General features: G+C 35.4%; 1 protein-coding gene across 1 annotated transcript in view; it reads right to left on the bottom strand.

The window, feature by feature from the left end:
- Positions 1-645: 645 nt before the first annotated feature.
- The window catches only part of VhaAC45 (Vacuolar H[+] ATPase AC45 accessory subunit), a 240,993-nt gene continuing 223,692 nt past the window's right edge, over positions 646-17,946 (bottom strand). The window contains exon 9 of the mRNA XM_090411994.1: positions 646-5,769. Coding sequence (XP_090268120.1) covers positions 5,557-5,769 — 213 coding nt within the window. The 3' untranslated portion in view covers positions 646-5,556. The remainder of the gene's footprint in view (positions 5,770-17,946) is intronic.

The following is a 17,946-nucleotide window of genomic DNA, read 5'->3' as shown; positions in this document are numbered from 1 at the left end:
CTCTATCTCTCTGATTCCACTTCTGTATATTAAAGGAATTTCTGAATGTAGTTCGAAAACATGTTAATGTAATGTCTCCTCATCCTGTCAGGAAGATTTTTACCTGCCTTTCCTAACCTGAAGACAAGCTTCCACCACTCAACTTCCCAGGTGTCTACCAGATCCCTTGCTCATGTGGTGTGTCTTAATTTGGAAAGTCTGGTAGATTTGCAGTTGTCCATCATGAGGAACATAAACTGTATATCCAGTATCATGAACCAGAGTAGTCTGGCCTAGCCATTCCATCTCAACTATACATAAGGGCCTTTGAATAAAACTAAAATTTTAAATAAAAATCAGATTCCTTTTGTAGAACAGTTATACAGAGAGCCGTGAGGCCTTTCTACACTGTCCAAATTTAAACAAATCGGATAGCCTTTAGTTATCTCCTTTATGGGAAATACTATTTATCTTCTGTATATTTCTGATTATTTATGTTATTCTATTAATATTTATTTATTTATTTTTTAATTAAGAATTTTATAACCATTTAAAATTACTTCCAAATAAATCTCAGTTTTCTTCTTTAATTTTTACAAATCATTAAATTCCTATGTAGCTGACATTTCCATGCATAAAAAAAGCCATTTAATATAAGTTCAAAAGTAAAATTCAACGATCACATTTATTATCAAATCAGTTATTTACAGAGGAGATTTTATTCATCTTTACAAGACTAGACAACTTCTTGGAATGTATCTTTAAGGAGTGTACAGGAAAAGTCCAACACATATTTTACTAGTATCATATTATTATTATTTTTCAAATATAACAATGAAAAGCTAGCACTATTCCACACAACTTCAATATGTAGTTAATATTTTTAAACAGCATCATCCACACAGAAAAAGGAACTAAATTTTCTTATAATGAAAAATTTATTATTAAAATAGAAAATATTAATTTTTAATTAAAAGTATTTATAAAACAAGGAATTATCAAGATGTCTTAGGAAACAAGAGAAAGAAATTTAGAATATTTTAAGTTTAGACAGAGTTTAAAAATCTATTTAAATTTGATTCAATTACAATCCAGTCTTTAAATAAAGTGCAGCATCCATTAATAAATTCTTTAAGTAGTATGCCACTGGCTGTCTATGCAACCTACACACACAAAGGGGTGGCTTCCCCCTTCCACCCGAGTTCCGGACTGGTAAGCCAGTAAGACAAAAAAAAAATTTTTTCAAATTTCGGCTTATCTTTGTATATATATATATATATATATATAGAGAGAGAGAGAGAGAGAGAGAGAGAGAGTAGATATATATAATTAGCAAGCAGACTGACTCTGTTTCTAGACATGTTAACTATTATCTAATGACTGAACTCCAAGATTATAAGGAAACAAGTAATTTTAATATATCCACACAACTAGTTTCATCGGGATACCGACTTCATCAGGTGTGATAACATAAAAGTAAATAAAAGACCGTAAAAACATTGCACTTCTACAACAACAGAGTATTAAAAAACTGTAGTCATGTTTGAACCGGAGTCCGAGCTACAGTTCTAGTGTTATGCACATGCAAGCATATGACTTCTCATGTTTGCCAATACTGAGTAGCAGAGCTATGAGAGTCTGGCAAACTGTAACTGATATTGCTGTTCATGTGGAAGGAGTCGAGGATTATTTCTTTTGATTCAAGGATAAGACATTCTAGTTTAACATCAAACATTTGTGTATGTTTGATGTTAAATTCCAATCTATTTGATGTTGGAGGGCTTAGTCATTGGAGTTAACTGAGAACAAGACGTGGCTGGATAGGGCACTGGCATGGGTTCTGTTATATGAGATGTCTCTCTGATGTTCTTCGAGATGGAGAAAAACAGACTTTTCAATTTGGCTGTAATATGGCTTCCCACAATCGCATACTATTCTGTAGACACCTGGAAACTGAAGATGGTGATGATTTTCTTTGGGGTGGCTTAGGATTAACCGAAGTTTTGGTAAAGGGAGAAACACATTTTGATATTGAACCTCTTTAAAATTCTTGCCAGTTAGGGGAGAGAGATGTGGGTTCTAGGGTTAGTAGAAACCACATTAGTATTGTATGTTGATGATGGTAATATAGTAGTTTGTTAATACTTTTCGAAGAGTAACCATTATTTATGAAGATCCTTTTAAGATGCTTCAGTTCATTTTGGAGCTCTTCTTCGTCTAACAATACAGAACTGGCATGAGAGCGAGAGTGGATATGATGCCTAATTTCTATATGTGTAGGTTTTCTGAAGATTGAGATTTTTAAAGTATCAGTCATCCTGGTAAGTTTGATGTCTAGAAAGGCCAGAGAACCTAAATGGTTCTCTGGCCTTTCTAGACATCTGAAATTTGGTAATTCAGTTTACGATGAACTAGAATGTCGTATCCTTGAATCAAAAGAAATAATCCTCAACTCCTCCAACATGAACAGCAATCTCAGTGACAGTTTGCCAGACGCTTGCATGTGCATAACACTAGAACTGTAGCTCGGACTCCAGTTCAAACATAACTACAGTTTTTTGATACTCTGTTGTTGTTGTAGAAGTGCAATGTTTTTATGGTGTTTTATTTACTTTTATGTTATCACACCTGATGAAGTCGGCATCCCAACGAAACTAGTTATGTGGATATATTAAAATTACTTGTTTCCTTATAATTTCGGAGTTCAGTCATTAGATAATAGTTAACACACACACACACACACACACACACACACACACACACACACACACACACACACACACACACACACAGTGTATGTGTGTGTGTGTGTGTTTGTGCATGCATGTACGCATGCACAGTTTTTTGGGTTAAATGAAATTAATCACTTCACATTACATAAATGACTAACACCAATTACAATTAGCTAAATCAATGCACTTCAATATAATTATGTTCAATAAATATCCCATACATTAAAAATAATGGGAGCAACGGTGAGTGATGGAATAATTTTTGATTATTTGATTGCAATGGAACCTGGCAATATAGTTAACTGAATGTACAATTTAATTACAACATAATGTTGTTCTAGGAGTGTTACAACTAACATTATAACTCCCATTCAAGGAACTGATTATCTGAAATACTGTCTTCAGTGGATAACTGACAGATCACTGTATTTAACTATTAATTATATAAATGACCATGGATATGTGCTCACATAAGCTGATTTAATTTCCTTTTGAAATATATAAACATTTTTAGCTTTGTAATTGTATACAATTCAGAGAACTTTATACAATAGAAGCCAAATATGGAATCTCTTTTACCTTTTGATGTATATACATGCACACACACGACAATAATTCAAAAACCAAACTCAAAGATAAGAGCAAAATCATTAATAATATAAACTTCAGCACAAACATGTTTCATTAAAACCAAAAAATACAAATGCTGATATAACAAAAAAAAATGAAATTAGGATAATGAAATATGACAAATCAAATAATCACTTAGACCTACAGTAATGTCAAATAAACTTGCCATGCAATCATCAATGTCATACGATAGTGCTCAGAAACCTGTGAGATTGTTACGCCTTCATCCATATCGTGTGCACTCAGTCCATGAACTGAACGATCAGGATAAAGGCAAAGAAATAATCTTCTGCAGATGGTTACATTCATTCACTGAAGAATGTGGTATAGAGATGGCTTAATGAAGTTTTCTTGAGTGATGAAGCCTGGTTTCACCGCAGTGGGTATGTGAATAGTCAAAACAATAGAATTTGGTCGTGTGACAACCATATGCATTTCATGAAATATTTTGCATTCTCAAAATATTGGAGTTTGGTGTGTGATATCACACCGTCATATAGTAGGATCCATTTTCTTTGAAATGACAGTGAATAGTTCTGTCTACCATCATCACACAGTTTGTGGCACTCGTTGATGTCAGTGAACACCATTGTTGGTTCCAGGAGGACAGTGCCACATTGAATAGCACCATACACTTTTTGCAAGAATTTTTTGGTAACCATCTCATCTAGAAAGAATCATGGCCTCCAAGATCAACAGATTTCTCACCAATATTTTTTCCTTTGGGGGTTTATCTCAAAGTGATGTTTATTGGAATAATTCTCACATGCTGGATGAACTGAAATTGAACATTTCAATAGTGATTGAAAACAGTGTGCAGGTGCTTCACAAGTGGCATCAAACCTGGTAAAATGAGTGCGAGTTTGCAATCATGAAGGAGGTGGCCACTTTCAACATATGTTATTATGAATTTCCTATTCTTCTTTTGTTATAAAGGTTCAATTTATAACCTGTATTTGTAGCTGTTTTATTTTTCATATTTTTGTAATTGACCTTCAAACAGATATATGTTATTTCTGGGTTATGTGACTTTACAAATCACCCTGTATTTGAAGAGTTCGATAAAAAAAATCTTATTGTGAATTCATTAGATATTTCTGCAATGATGAAATAAACTGATTTTTTTTTTTTTTTTTTTTTATATTGTTACCATGTTCTCTCAGATGAGAAACGGATAAAAAAAAATTATGTTTGACCAGTCTTGAAATACAAACAAAGATAATTAGTAAGATTTTTTTTATCAAGCTCTTCTAGAATAACGGACTGGTCCTGCTTACTTATATTTCACCAATGCTTACACATATGATTTAAGAACATTTCATAAGTGAAATAACAATTAAACACTGCATTTACTCATTTTTCCTAAAATTAAATTAATTTTTTATGAAGTTTCCATTCCACATTTGGCTAATGTGGAATGGTGACTTGTCATACCGAAATTGCTTACCATACTAAACAATCTTAGCCCTATGCCTACTGCAGTGCCCAAATCAACTAATTTTAATGACTGACATTCCATTTGAGGACTTAATAATACTAAAGAAAAACAAATTAGAAAGGTAGAAAAAATATGACTTCCAAAATTCATGTTAATATGAACAAAAATTTATATTTTGAGCCTGAATCTATAAAAAATATAATATAATAATAATCACTATTATTATAATCCTGCATTACTTCTCCTTTATGTTAGACTTAAAAAAAAAAAAATGCATAACTATACACACCCTTCAGTTATTAGATCAATACCAGGAAAACTAAACAAGAAGTAAAATATTTAATTACTGGAAATAAATAAAATTACTATATGGGTAATATCTGTCACAATGCATTATAAATTTTACTTGAAAGTTCCTACATATTAAAAATATAATTTTTTTTAAAAAAAGAACTAGCTGAATTAGCTTTCAAGTGTGTAAGAGAATATTGTATTTTGTGCTGACTTTAAATAAAGCTTCACCTGTTATGAGACTAAAATTTTCATTTGCTATTAGGAAATTAACTGTATAACTTAAGTCATACATCATAAATAACAAAGTCTGCATTGATATATGAAGCAAAATCATACATTTCATATAAAAAATTATTAAATTTCTGAATGTTCAGAAGAATCAACAGTGAAACAGCACTTTTAACAAAATAATTTAATACATAACAAAGAACAAATTATATCATGCTTTTATGCACTTAATACATTTAATTATTTATATAAATATTAATCTGCCTGTGCAACAGTGATAGTTTTTCCTTTGGGATCATCAAAATGGTCCATAGTTTTTATCTCAAAGAGAGCATAAATACCTATTGCCAAGATTGAAGTGAATACCAAAATAATGATTAGTCCCATCCAAATAGGAATTGTGAAAAATGGAGTACAATCAAAGCTGTCAGCAAAAACTTTTGACTTGTTTACACCATATGGTTGAACCTACAAAAGATATATTACATTAGATAAATTTATATGTACATGTAAATTATCAAAAACAAAAATGTATTATTAACAATTACAATGAAAAGAATATTAATAATTACACACTTTTCTATATTGAAACTACAAACTATGGATAGCTGAAAGGTATTTTGATTAGTAAAAAGGAGATTTTGATGCTTTAGCATAGTCAACTCTATTATAAACATCGTTATAGCAAACTCACTTTAACAGATTACCAAAACAGTCCTAACCAAAACCTTATATGTATAATGCTTGTGTTTTTATTTTATAAAAAAGCAATTACATCTGCAGAAACTACTTTTCAAAAACTTCATTCAACCTGAGGTAAAAAACATAGCAATTCGTAACCAATTGCCAAAAAGCTAAGTGTAAGAATTCAAACTTAGGATTTTCGATTATCCATGCTTGAATTCATACAAGATTCCTGAGTGGAATACTTCAGTCTCTCACACAGCATGCAAATCAGTAGTAGTGACCTCTAATACAGTCACGATGACAAAGACCAAATGAAGCATGCACAAAAGTCGCAACAAATTTATTTGTCCCTACTGATCATGTGAGTATTACAAAGGGAGATATAAACTTCACATGGCCTCAAATAAAATAAGAACAGGGAGAAAGAAAACAGAGAGAGAGAGAGGGAGAAAGTAGTGTGGAGCTGTAACATAAGAGAGCTAGAAGGAAAGGAACCAAAAGGATATAAAGAAGAACAAAAGAATGAACTATGTAAGTTGTTCTCTTGCTATTAGGCAAAGATCTGTCCAGTCAGTGATTAAGTGAACTACCTCCTGTGTTAAGCAAGAAGTAAGGTATGAAGCTAACATAGTTAAGTGATACCTCTATGTTCTTTACAAGGTAGCACACTCTTTCCATGTATAAAAGAAGAAAATACAGAGTGGAATTAAGTACTTTTTTTTTTTTTTTAAGTATGTAGATTACGTCTGATAGAAAGTCAACTGTTGCAATACGAAATTAATCTCTTATGACCAAAAAATCACATGAAAGTTAAACAGTTAGAGATCTGTAGAGTAAAGAAATATTTGGAGTAGCATTGTTGTGTAACAAATTCACGTCGCTTGTCAGGAGTTCTAGCCATTTGTGTCGAATGTTGGCTCTCAGTTTGTCCAACGTTGCACAGTAAAACTCTGTGTTGCACATTCTGCACTGAATGTTCTTCCCTTTGGCAAGAAATCCACCAACAGAACACCTTGTCAATCCCAGAACAGTGTGGCCATGACTTTTCGAACAGTTAGAAGAGTTGACACATCCTCATGCATGTTGCCTTGCACTCCTCTGACAATTGTCAGGCAGCCAGCGGGAGCACACCTTTTGAAAGCCAAAGACATCGTCAGCAATTTCATAAACAGTGGACTTACTCAAGTTCACCACTTGTGCCATTTCAGGCAGTTTCACTAAGCGGTCTTCACGAAAGATGCCCATAATGCATGAAATGTTGTCTTCTGTCTTGCTTGATAAAGGCCTGCTAGCATGTCAATCTTCAATGCCACCACAGCCAGTCTGCTTTAAAAAATTCATTGCACCAAAAACACACACCTGCTTCTCTGACATCACCTTTTTTGCCATACATAGCAACCAGTTCATGGTGAATGTCACTTGGTGAAGTCCTTTTCACTTACAAAAAATGGATAACTTCATGAACACCTGTTTTGGACCACACTTGTACAGTAGCCACCATCTTGCAACTGAAATTAGCTGTGAGGCAACAGTGGCACCACAATGCAATGGCAGTCTGTTTGAATGTTATTAACGGATCTATCTGTCCACTGTATTTGATCTCATTCCCTTTCACTGTTATTAATAAAAACAATTTCAGTTACAATATGAACTGTGTCTCCACAGTTGTAATTTGTGCATTGGTCATGCTAGTTAGAAAACCAACGTATCACAAACACACTGAGTCTTGCCATAAATACTGTTGCAACTTCTGTGCACTGCCCCCAGAATTGCACAAGCCCAGTTCCATTAGTGCTGCTATGAAAAGTCAACGATCACATGTTTATCAGTAGAGAGAGCTCTCTAGCTGTATTGGTAAACATGCTATGAGGCGATTATGAGAACTGTGTACATGTAATAGCATTTCATGGTTGGAATTCAGCCACCTGTTATTTTCAACACACTAAAAACACTCAGGATCAGTAGGATGTTTGTGTATTGGACTATTAACCATTTATAACAATACAGAAGATGTATCTAACCAGCAAAGAATAGATCGACCAGGCTGAGTTAGGACACAAGAGATTCTGAGGGCTGTGAAGGCCCGTCTTCCAGAGAACAATGTCACATGTACTAACTGATGACCTGGGGATGAGAGCCTATCATCGTTCTACTGGACACCACCAAACACCACAACTTATGCAGCAGAGGGTGATAAAATCAAAAGCACTTCTCTGACAGTACATAAAAACAGACACAGAGATATCCTCTTCATAGATGAGAAGATTTTCACCACTGAAGAGTTGTTTAACTGCCAAAATGATTTGATACATGTCCCGGATAGTTGTGTTTCAGAAGATTCAAAGAGGTCATCATCCTGCATCATTGATGGTTTGGTGTGTGTGTGGAGGGGGGCAATGTATCAGGGGTTATTGAAATTGCATTTCTGCAAGAAAGAGGTCAAAACTGTGCTGGAACCTGTGGTACAGCCCTTGAACAACATCTTTTATGGTAGGCAGTGGACTTTCCCACAGAACTTAGCCTCTGCAAGCAAGGAGAGGTCCACACAACAGTGGTGAGCTATAAGGAACTCGCTCAAGCCCTTTGTTATATTTTTCTCAAATTTGCAAGCCCCTTGTTCATCCTGTTTAATAATCATGTAGAACTAGAAAATACCACCGTGGAATGTATACATGCTACTATAATTGCTACTTTAAATTCATATGGATTTTCTGATAACTATATAAAAAATCATTTCATTGCATTTTGTTCTGATGGAGCTAGTGTAATGTTAGGAAACAAATCAGGTGTTGCAATCAAACTTCTACAAAAATTTCCCAACGTTGTTATTTAGCATTGTGCTTATCGTTTATACTTAGCATTAGACGATTCGATAAAATACATTAAAGAAATAAATCATTTTGAAATATTTATGGATAAATTATATGCTTTTTATCATCAATCACCAAAACACCAACGAGAATTAAATACGATTGCAAAAGACCTTGGTATCAAAATTTTAATGATCGGCCATGTGTTTGGACCACGATGGGCAGCTTGCAGTTTAGGAACGGCTCTTGCTTTGTGGAGAAATTACCCAGCCTTATGCAAGCATTTTGCATCGAACGATAAATATAAGGGCTTTTTAAGCCGACTTCTCAATTTGGAATTTTTAAAAGATCTAGCATTAATGATTGATATCCTACAGGAATTATCACATCTGTCAGAGGCTCTACAAAGTCATAATATAAGATTTATAAGAACTAAGTAAGGCCTTTTTTTTTTTTTTTTGGCTCGACAATGCGAGCCCTTTCTTAAAATTTCCATAGCTCACTGCTGGTTGGAGGTGAATGTGCCTGACCACATATCACCATCTGATTGGCCACTTGGAAGTCCTGATCTGAATCTGTAGGAATTCAAATTGTGGTCAGAGCTTGCGATACTAGTCTGCAAGAAACAATACCAGCATTGCCAGGTTGAAGGTGGATTTGGAGTGAGCAGTAGCGTTTCTGTTGTGCATGCCACTGTTACATCCTGAATGAAGCACTTTATTAAAGAAACAATTCATTCAGGATTTAACAAGTCAGAAAAATCAGCTGAGAGAAAAAACTTGTACTCGAGCAGAAGAAATGAAGTACTAACTCTAAATAGAAATAGAATTATCTCCTTTTAGTAGAATTGTAATGCCATGTAAAGAACTTCGTGTATAAATTAGTATTATATGAAATGCATCATGTATACAATGAATGAGTAAATTAGAAGTAAACATTAGTTCAAAGGTCACAGGCGGGCCTGAGGCATTGGCAATCTCGGAAAGCAACGCACATTCGTTTCCTCGAAGATGCTGCTATGATCTTGCGATGTGCCGAAGTTGCCGTGGACAAAGAAAGTAGTGAGCAGGAAAAGATCACAGAAAGTAGTGAGAGGGTGCTAAAATGAGGGGAAGGAAGAGAAAATAAAAAGGGTTTGCAAGGCGAGAAAAAGCCCTTTCTCAAGGCTTTTTCTCGCCTATTTTGCTGGATGATGATTCGACTTCTCTCGTGGAGTGGAAGTTCCTGATAGCGTTTCTTGGCGATAATACGATATTGGACGGTGCGGTGCGCCTTTCCCTTCGATGTCGGAATTTCTGCCAGTACGAAAGCGCGAGATGTCGGCATATGCTGTCTTCGCTGAAAGTTCCAACGGAATAATATCGTGGACGTATACCAGAACCGGCAGCAGAAATGACGATGGTCTGAAACAGATCGAGATTAGACGAGGGAAAAACGCCAGGTGCAGAGCATAGCTTAATCTGATGACCATAGTGACTCACCATGTGGAGCAAGGCTTATGGAAGTATCGAAAGAGAATTCAAACAAAGAAGGACAGTTCAGATGGACCTGGAGATCCTGCCCCAAAAAATGGTAAAGTACAGATTTTGTTGTATAATTACCCAGTCGGAAAAGGGAAAAGATCATTGTAATGTATTAATCGAGTATGGACAGTATTTGAGAACTTCAAGTGACTGTTTAGCAGTGGCTGATATCCATAAGACAAATTGTTAGGAATGATTATAGATGATTGTGATTAGTTTATTATGCAAGACTAAAATAGTAGGTAGAAAATTTGGTAGAAGTGTATAATGTATATATTATGTGTGTTAAGTCTCTAACTCAAAGGAAGGATTTATTGTTCATGTATTAGAGTATTAATCAGTTTGAAAAAGTTTGATTTAGCATGTCACTGAACTAATTGAAAGTGAGATTGGTCTAAGTGTATATTATGTCTTTAGATTCCAATAAATGTTTTTTCTTTTATACCTGAGTTTTGCCTGAGATATGAACCAAAACTACCACTCATTAATCTGAACCATAGCGGGGATTGAAAGAAAGGTATATCATATTGTTATAGGTTACGACTGCGAACCAGAATTTACTTAGCCATAGTAGAGCATTTAATTTATGTGTTTAAGCCTAAATTTATTCACCTATGTGTACCAAAGGTCTGGAAGTCTCCCTGAATAAGAGTCCATTCTATTCTAAGATATTGGCTGGCGCAGCATTAAAAAATAAATTTGTCAATATCCGAAGAGGAGACGGCCCCAGAAAGAAATTACAGGATTCGTTTCTTTTGGAAAGGAATAACCAGGGTAAGCACGTGAATAAAATTAGGAATCGGATAGAGATATAGAATTTACTTTCCTTATAGAATGAACATGTAAGAAGTGATACAGATATTAGTCAGGGAAATATTGTAAGTCTTGTAGTTAAAGTAGAGAAGTTAAATTCATAAGGGAAGTAAAATTATTTTAGGAAGAGCAACGACATAAAAATGGCGCACATGAGATAACAAATATATAACACCACCAACAATATATGATCTCACAGACTTTGGGAGTGAATGAAGACAAAAGGGGCATATTTCAAACATTGACAGCTGCTATATGCACGTTATACACGTGGTTTGTATGAGCTGAAAGCTGTAAATCATTTACAGATAGAGTAAAGGTTTATGCACTGATCAAGTTGGAAAGGTATTTATGACTAGACTAGATATATACAGGGCTCCAGAAATCCACTTGTTTGCTTGCCACACGTGACTAAACAGAGACAAGTGGCAAGTAAATTTTTGGACTTGTTCTAAATGCATTCAAAAAATCATCATCATCAAATTTCTGCCATGTACCCTCAAGGGATGTACAGATATGATAGTACTACATGAAAAATTTACATCATTACTAACTTCCTATCTACAATTTTCCTCCAGTCTTTTACTTGTCAAGACTCCAATATTATCAGACCATATATTTCTGTTGTCTAAGGCATTTTGTACCGTATCAATCCACCTATATTTTGGTCTTCCTCTGGGTCCTTTTCCTGCCAACCTGGCAGAGAACACTTGTTTTGCTAATCATTCCTTGCACATTCTGTTTAAATGACCATACCACCTGAGATCAGCTCTGCTAATCCATTCCTGGATGCTGGCAATATCAAGTTCTTTCCTAATATCCTCGTTTTTAATATGATATTACCATTGATGCCATCTGTTCACACCTCTAATCTTTCTCAGGATTCTCATATCTGCTGTCTCTAGTCTTTGGTCAAGTGTTTTTCTTCTGACTCAGCTCTCAGATCCATAAGTTAAAACTGGTGTTTGAACACTGTCTTGTATACAGCTAATTTAGTGTTCCGTATAATTTCTCTCTTATTCCATATGAATTTATTCTATTTACTTCCTACCATACCAGCTTTGTTGATTCTGTTGTCTATTTCCAAATTTAATATAACATCTTCACTAAAAATTGTGCCTACGTAGCTGAAATGTTTTACTTGTTCCACTGGTTCTCCGTTCACAACACAGTTGACATTTTCAATGATTCTGCCTATTTTCATTGTCTTTGTCTTTTTATTGCACCTTCATATCATATCTAATACAAAAATTATTCAATTTAGTCAGGGAATCTTGTAGACTTGTAGCGGATTTATTGATAAGTATAACATCGTCTGCATAAAGCAAAGAGCTGACATTAACATCTCGAATTTTGATAACATGTCTAATACTACTTTCCTTCATAATGTGATCCATATAGATAATGAATAACAGAGGGAATAATCTACATCCTTGTCTCACACCAGATTTAACATTAAACCATCTTCCTGTACTTCCTTCAATTCTAACTGCTGACTTACAACTCAAATAAAGACCAAGTTTTGCTTGATATAATGCCCCATTAACACCATATAACTGTAGCATTTGGAATAGCTTCTCTCTTGACACTTTGTCATATGCCTTTTCCAGATCTACAAAACTTAAATAGAGATCTTTGTTATATTCCCATGATTTCTCCACTATTTGCCGTAAAGTAAAGATCTGATCCTGACAGCCTCTATTTGGCCTGAATCCAGCTTGTTCTTCCACAATTCTTCTCAACTGTTTCTCAAGTATACTTGGATAAATCTTACTAGGAACATCAGTAGGGAAATACCTCTAATTCTCACATTCAGTTTCATTTCCCTTTTTATATATGGGTACTATGACAGCTCCACTCCAATCATCAGGAATTTTCCCCTCTGTCCAGGCCTTCTGAACAATGCAGCCACTGCAAGACTTTTATACCACCATACTTCAGCATATCTGGTCAAATATCATCTACTCCTGTTGCCTTTCCACATTTCAAGCCTTTGATGGCTTTTTCTACTTCAAGTATGGATATGCATTCCTGACTGTATGTCTGTTGAGTGTTTTTTACCACTGTGCTATCACTGCTTGTTTCATTTAGCAATTTCTTGAAGTAATTACTCCATACTTCAAGGATTTTTTTTTTCTCCCGTTTTCATGTCACCTTTATCATCTCTAACTCTTTTTACAGCACTCTTTCTTCCATTTCTAAGCTTCTTCAACAACCTCTAGAATATTTTGCCACCTTCTTGATATTTATTTTCTACGTTCTTGCCAAAGTCCTTCCATGACTTTTTCTTTAGCTAGTTTTAAACAGCGTTTAGGCACATGCTGACTTATTTGCCAGGAACTGTTGATATTCTTTCTTCTTTTCCTTAACTGCCTCTTTAACTTCCTGTGTCCACCATGGAGTTATGATTTTTCTGTCCTTGCAGACAACCTCACCACATGCCTCTCTGGCTGAATCAATCATGATTTTCATCAAGGCTTGCCAGTGAATCTCCAAGGTTTGGTTCCTGTTCTCAAACTCTTTCATTTTTTATTTTTTATTTTTTTATCAATAATGTTTGTGTATTTTAGTCTACAGTTCACATCTGAGAGCTGCTCAACTTTTATTTGCTTTAAAACTTTCTTACATGTCATTCTTTTCAATATGAAATTCAATTTTATCCTGCTCAAGACTAAATAGCGATCACTTCCAATTTCAAATTCTCTGTACACTCTGGTGTCCTGCTCGAGGGAGAAAACATCACTATCAACAATAACATAGTCAATGAGACTTTTCTTATTCTTTGCCTCTTCTCTCCATGTGAATTTGTGCACATTTTTATGTTGGAACATGGTGTTAGTAATAACCAGTCCATGTTCCTGAGCAGAAATCCAACAGGTATTTGCTATTATTATTAGCTTTGCTCTTTTCTCCAAATTTCCCCAATATATTTTTGTATGTCTGACAATCATTTCCTACTCTGCTATTTAAATCCACAACAAGGACCAACTTTTCCTTTTTCACTGTGTCAGCTGTTTTCTCTAAATCCTCAAAAAATTCCTACACTTCTACCTTAGTAGTACCTTCTGTGGGACCATAGGCACAAATAAGTCATTGTCCAGTTCTCCATTCTGATATTTGCCCCCATCACTCCACTTGAGACTGCTTGCCATTCAAGAAGATTAGCCTCATATTTAGTGTTGAATACAATGGCTACTCCTTCTTTTCCTTGGTTGTCATTGCCTGAATATAACATTTTATATTTATTGCTCAGAAAGGTCTCACCAGTTTTTGTCTTTTTTGTTTCAGTCGCCCCTATTATATCGATCTGGTACTTATCTAATTCCTCAGCTAGCTCTATTTCTTTTCCATTCAGGCTTCTTTGTTGATAGTACCGATCTTTAGCTCTGGTGATATTGAGTTCAGGTGTTTTTTCAGATTAAAAAAAAAATATATATATATATATATATTTTGCATATTTTACACTTAAAAAAAAATCTCATTCAATGTCTAGCTATTTGATCATAGTGGCTGCCTACGAATTTATAAGAGAAGTTTTATTTTCAGAAAGTTGAAAATAAGTCCTCTGGGTCTGAAATCCTTAATTCGAACACTATATCATTCTCTTTTATAGAATCACTGAAACAGTCGCGCGTTTAGTTGCCGATTTTCTCTAGAAATCATAACGTTAGCTAATCATCTTCACTTTCTTCTCTCATTTTATTTCCTTTAAGGTTTAGATCTTTATTTTTCTTCCTATATGTAAGACTCCTGTAACTCCCCATCCCTTCCCAACAGTTGTTCCGTTATCACTGTAGTAACATAATAATTGATATGTCATAAACGTTTTTCTTTCTATTTGAAAGATTTTATAAATATTATAGGGTCTTTTCACCTCATGCATACTCTAAGTGACACACTTCCGGTTTTCGTTTCAGTCATGAAGCATTAAAATGAGTGGCCATTATGTGTTAAGTTATGATGCTTGATTGAAAACAGAAATTATGCAAAATTATATAAGTGAAGTGGATATTAGCTCCTGCATTATTTCAAAGCTGAATGTAGAAACTATGAAAGTTATGTAAAAATAAGTTGACCAGAGAGCCTATGGGAATACACTCACCAGCATTCACGAGTTGCCTTAGCATGGACTATTTAGAAAACATAAATGTTGCTTATGCATCTATATATTTGCTCTCTATTAGTCCATTTTGATAAGGTTTCACTGGCCTGACAGCTGTTTTGAACTGGTTGGTTCTCCTCAGAGACCAGGAAGAAACCTTAAGAGGGCAAAAATTCTCGTTCAGTACTAAGGAACTTGAAATGTCGGAGAGGTGTGTATTTTTCGTAAGCGAACCGTCGGTTGGTGCGTAAAGTATTTACTAAAATAAAGAGCCAAAAGGCTTCAGTTCAGCAACAGTAAAAGAAAAAATGCATAAAACTGATATGAAAAAATTTTTCATATCTTCTTCTTCTTCTGCAGCTTCTCCCACTTAAGTGGGGTCACTGTTTGTTATGAGTCTCCTCCACACCTTCCTGTCTTGGGCTGTCACCACATCCAAGTTCTTCATCTTCAAGTCCTCTTCTACCAGCTCCCTCCATCTCTTCTTTGGCCGCCCACGCTTCCGCCTTCCTTGCACATCCATCTGCATGACCCTTCTTCCCACATATTCGTCCTCCCTCCTCATCACATGACCAAACCATCTCAACCTTGCCTCCTGTATTTTCGCTCCTAAGTTCGTAACTTTCACTGTTCCCCTGACATAGTCATTTCTCAGATGATCCTTTCTGGTCACACCGCACATCCACCTAAGCATTCTCATCTCTGCTACTTCCATCCTGCTGATGTTATTTTTCCTCAGGGCCACAGTTTCTATAGCATATGTCATAGCTGGCCTCACTACTGTCCTATAAATTTTGCCTTTCAGATTGATCGGCACCCTCTTATCACATAACACTCCAGCCATCTCCCTCCAGTTCCTCCAACCTGCTTGTATCCTGCATCCCACTTCCTTCTCACCTCCTCCATCTTCTTCCACTGTCGAACCTAAGTATCTAAAGTCTCTCACCTTCCTGATGACATTTCCTTCCAGCTCCAGGTCTGTCTCCTGGCCACCGCCCACTGCGCAACACACATACTCTGTCTTACTTCTGCTCAGTCTCATACCTCTCTCTCTTCCAGTACTTTTCTCCATCTTTCCAGTTTAGTTTCCGCTTCTTCTCTTGTATCTACACACAGCAAGATGTCATCTGCATACAACATTGTCCAAGGTGCATCTTCTCTCACCTCCTCTGTTACCACCTCCATCACAATATTAAACAAAAACGGACTTAATGCTGACCCTTGATGCAAGCCAACTGTTACTTGAAAACTTTCTGTCTGTCCCAAACAGGTCCGAACACTTGTCTTCACATTTCTGTACATTTCCTGCACCAACCTGACATATTTCTCCGGCACCTTCTTCTCCCTCAGACACCTCCAGACTTCTTGCCTTGGCACTCTATCGTATGCTTTCTCCAGATCAATAAATACCAGATGTAGCTCTCTTTGTTTCTCTCGATATTTTTCCATCATCTGTCGTAACCCAAAGATAGCATCTGTTGTTGATCTACCAGGCATGAAGCCAAATTGTTCCTTTGCAATCTCCACCTCCTCCCTCAATCTACCATCAAGAACCCTTTCTAGGATCTTCATTGTGTGGGACATCAACTTTATTCCTCTGTAATTTTTACAGTCTTGTGCATCCCCTTTACCCTTGTAGATGGGAACAAGAGTACTCTCCCTCCATTCCTCGGGTATATTTTCCTGTTGGCAAACTTTCATGAACAGGTCCCACAGCAGGTTAATTCCCTCTTCCCCCAGTGCCTTCCATGCCTCCACTGGAATTCTGTGGAACCTGTGGCATAGTAATTAAATAATAAAGTAACACGCAAAAACCACAGTGAAATCTTTAATTAGTAAAAAGACAGATATTTCGTACTAAAATTAATAGTACATCTTCAGTGTCTGTAACAGTAATAGGAATGGAATACATGCAAATGTTTGGTGGATCACCTATTAAAATGTAATTGTTACCACGTGCTAAGAAATAATAGAAATAACAAATTTAATCTATTAAGATAAATGGTTTTTTTACATAAGATAAAAGTCTCCCAGATCTTTGAGAGAGACATAGTCATTTCTATTTAAATTCAGTCGGTGTAAGATAGTTTCATGCCAACTTTCTTTGAATAAGCATTCATATTTGAATCTGCATCTATGGAGGAGAACTGCTTTATCCTGGACACTATGAGTAGAGTCAATACTGTGCTGTGCCAGACCAAACATCAGAGGTTTGTTATAATCAATATAATATTTGATGCCCTTTTCTTTCTTTCTTTCTTTTTTTTTTTTTTTTCCCCAAAGGAAAAAAATTACCTTCTACAAAGGTTAAACTGTCTTCTCTATCTTTGGCTGGCAATTAACAAATACCTTGCGAATGTGATGTCTCTTATTTTGGAAAAACTGGCTGTTCTTTGGAAAAAATAATAAAAGAACATCAATATTATATTGATTATAACAAACCTCTGAAGTCTGGTCTGGCGCAGCACAGTATTGACTCTACTCATAGTGTCCAGTGGGATAAAGCAGTTCTCCTCCATAGATGCAGATTCAAATATGAATGCTTATTCAAAGAAAGTTGTGAAACTATCTTACACCGACCGAATTTAAATAGAAATGACTGTATGTCTCTCTCAAAGATCTGGGAGACTTTTATCTTACATTTATCTTAATAGATTAAATTTGTTATTTCTATTATTTCCTAGCACGCGGTAACAATTGTATTTTAATA

The sequence above is a fragment of the Typopeltis vanoorti genome, chromosome 2 (genome assembly GCF_054136105.1).
Source record: "Typopeltis vanoorti isolate ZY-2024b chromosome 2, IOZ_Tvanoo_1.0, whole genome shotgun sequence".
Taxonomy (NCBI): domain Eukaryota; kingdom Metazoa; phylum Arthropoda; class Arachnida; order Uropygi; family Thelyphonidae; genus Typopeltis; species Typopeltis vanoorti.
The sequence above is the reverse complement of the archived record's forward strand: the minus strand, read 5'-3'. Positions and strand labels throughout refer to the sequence as shown.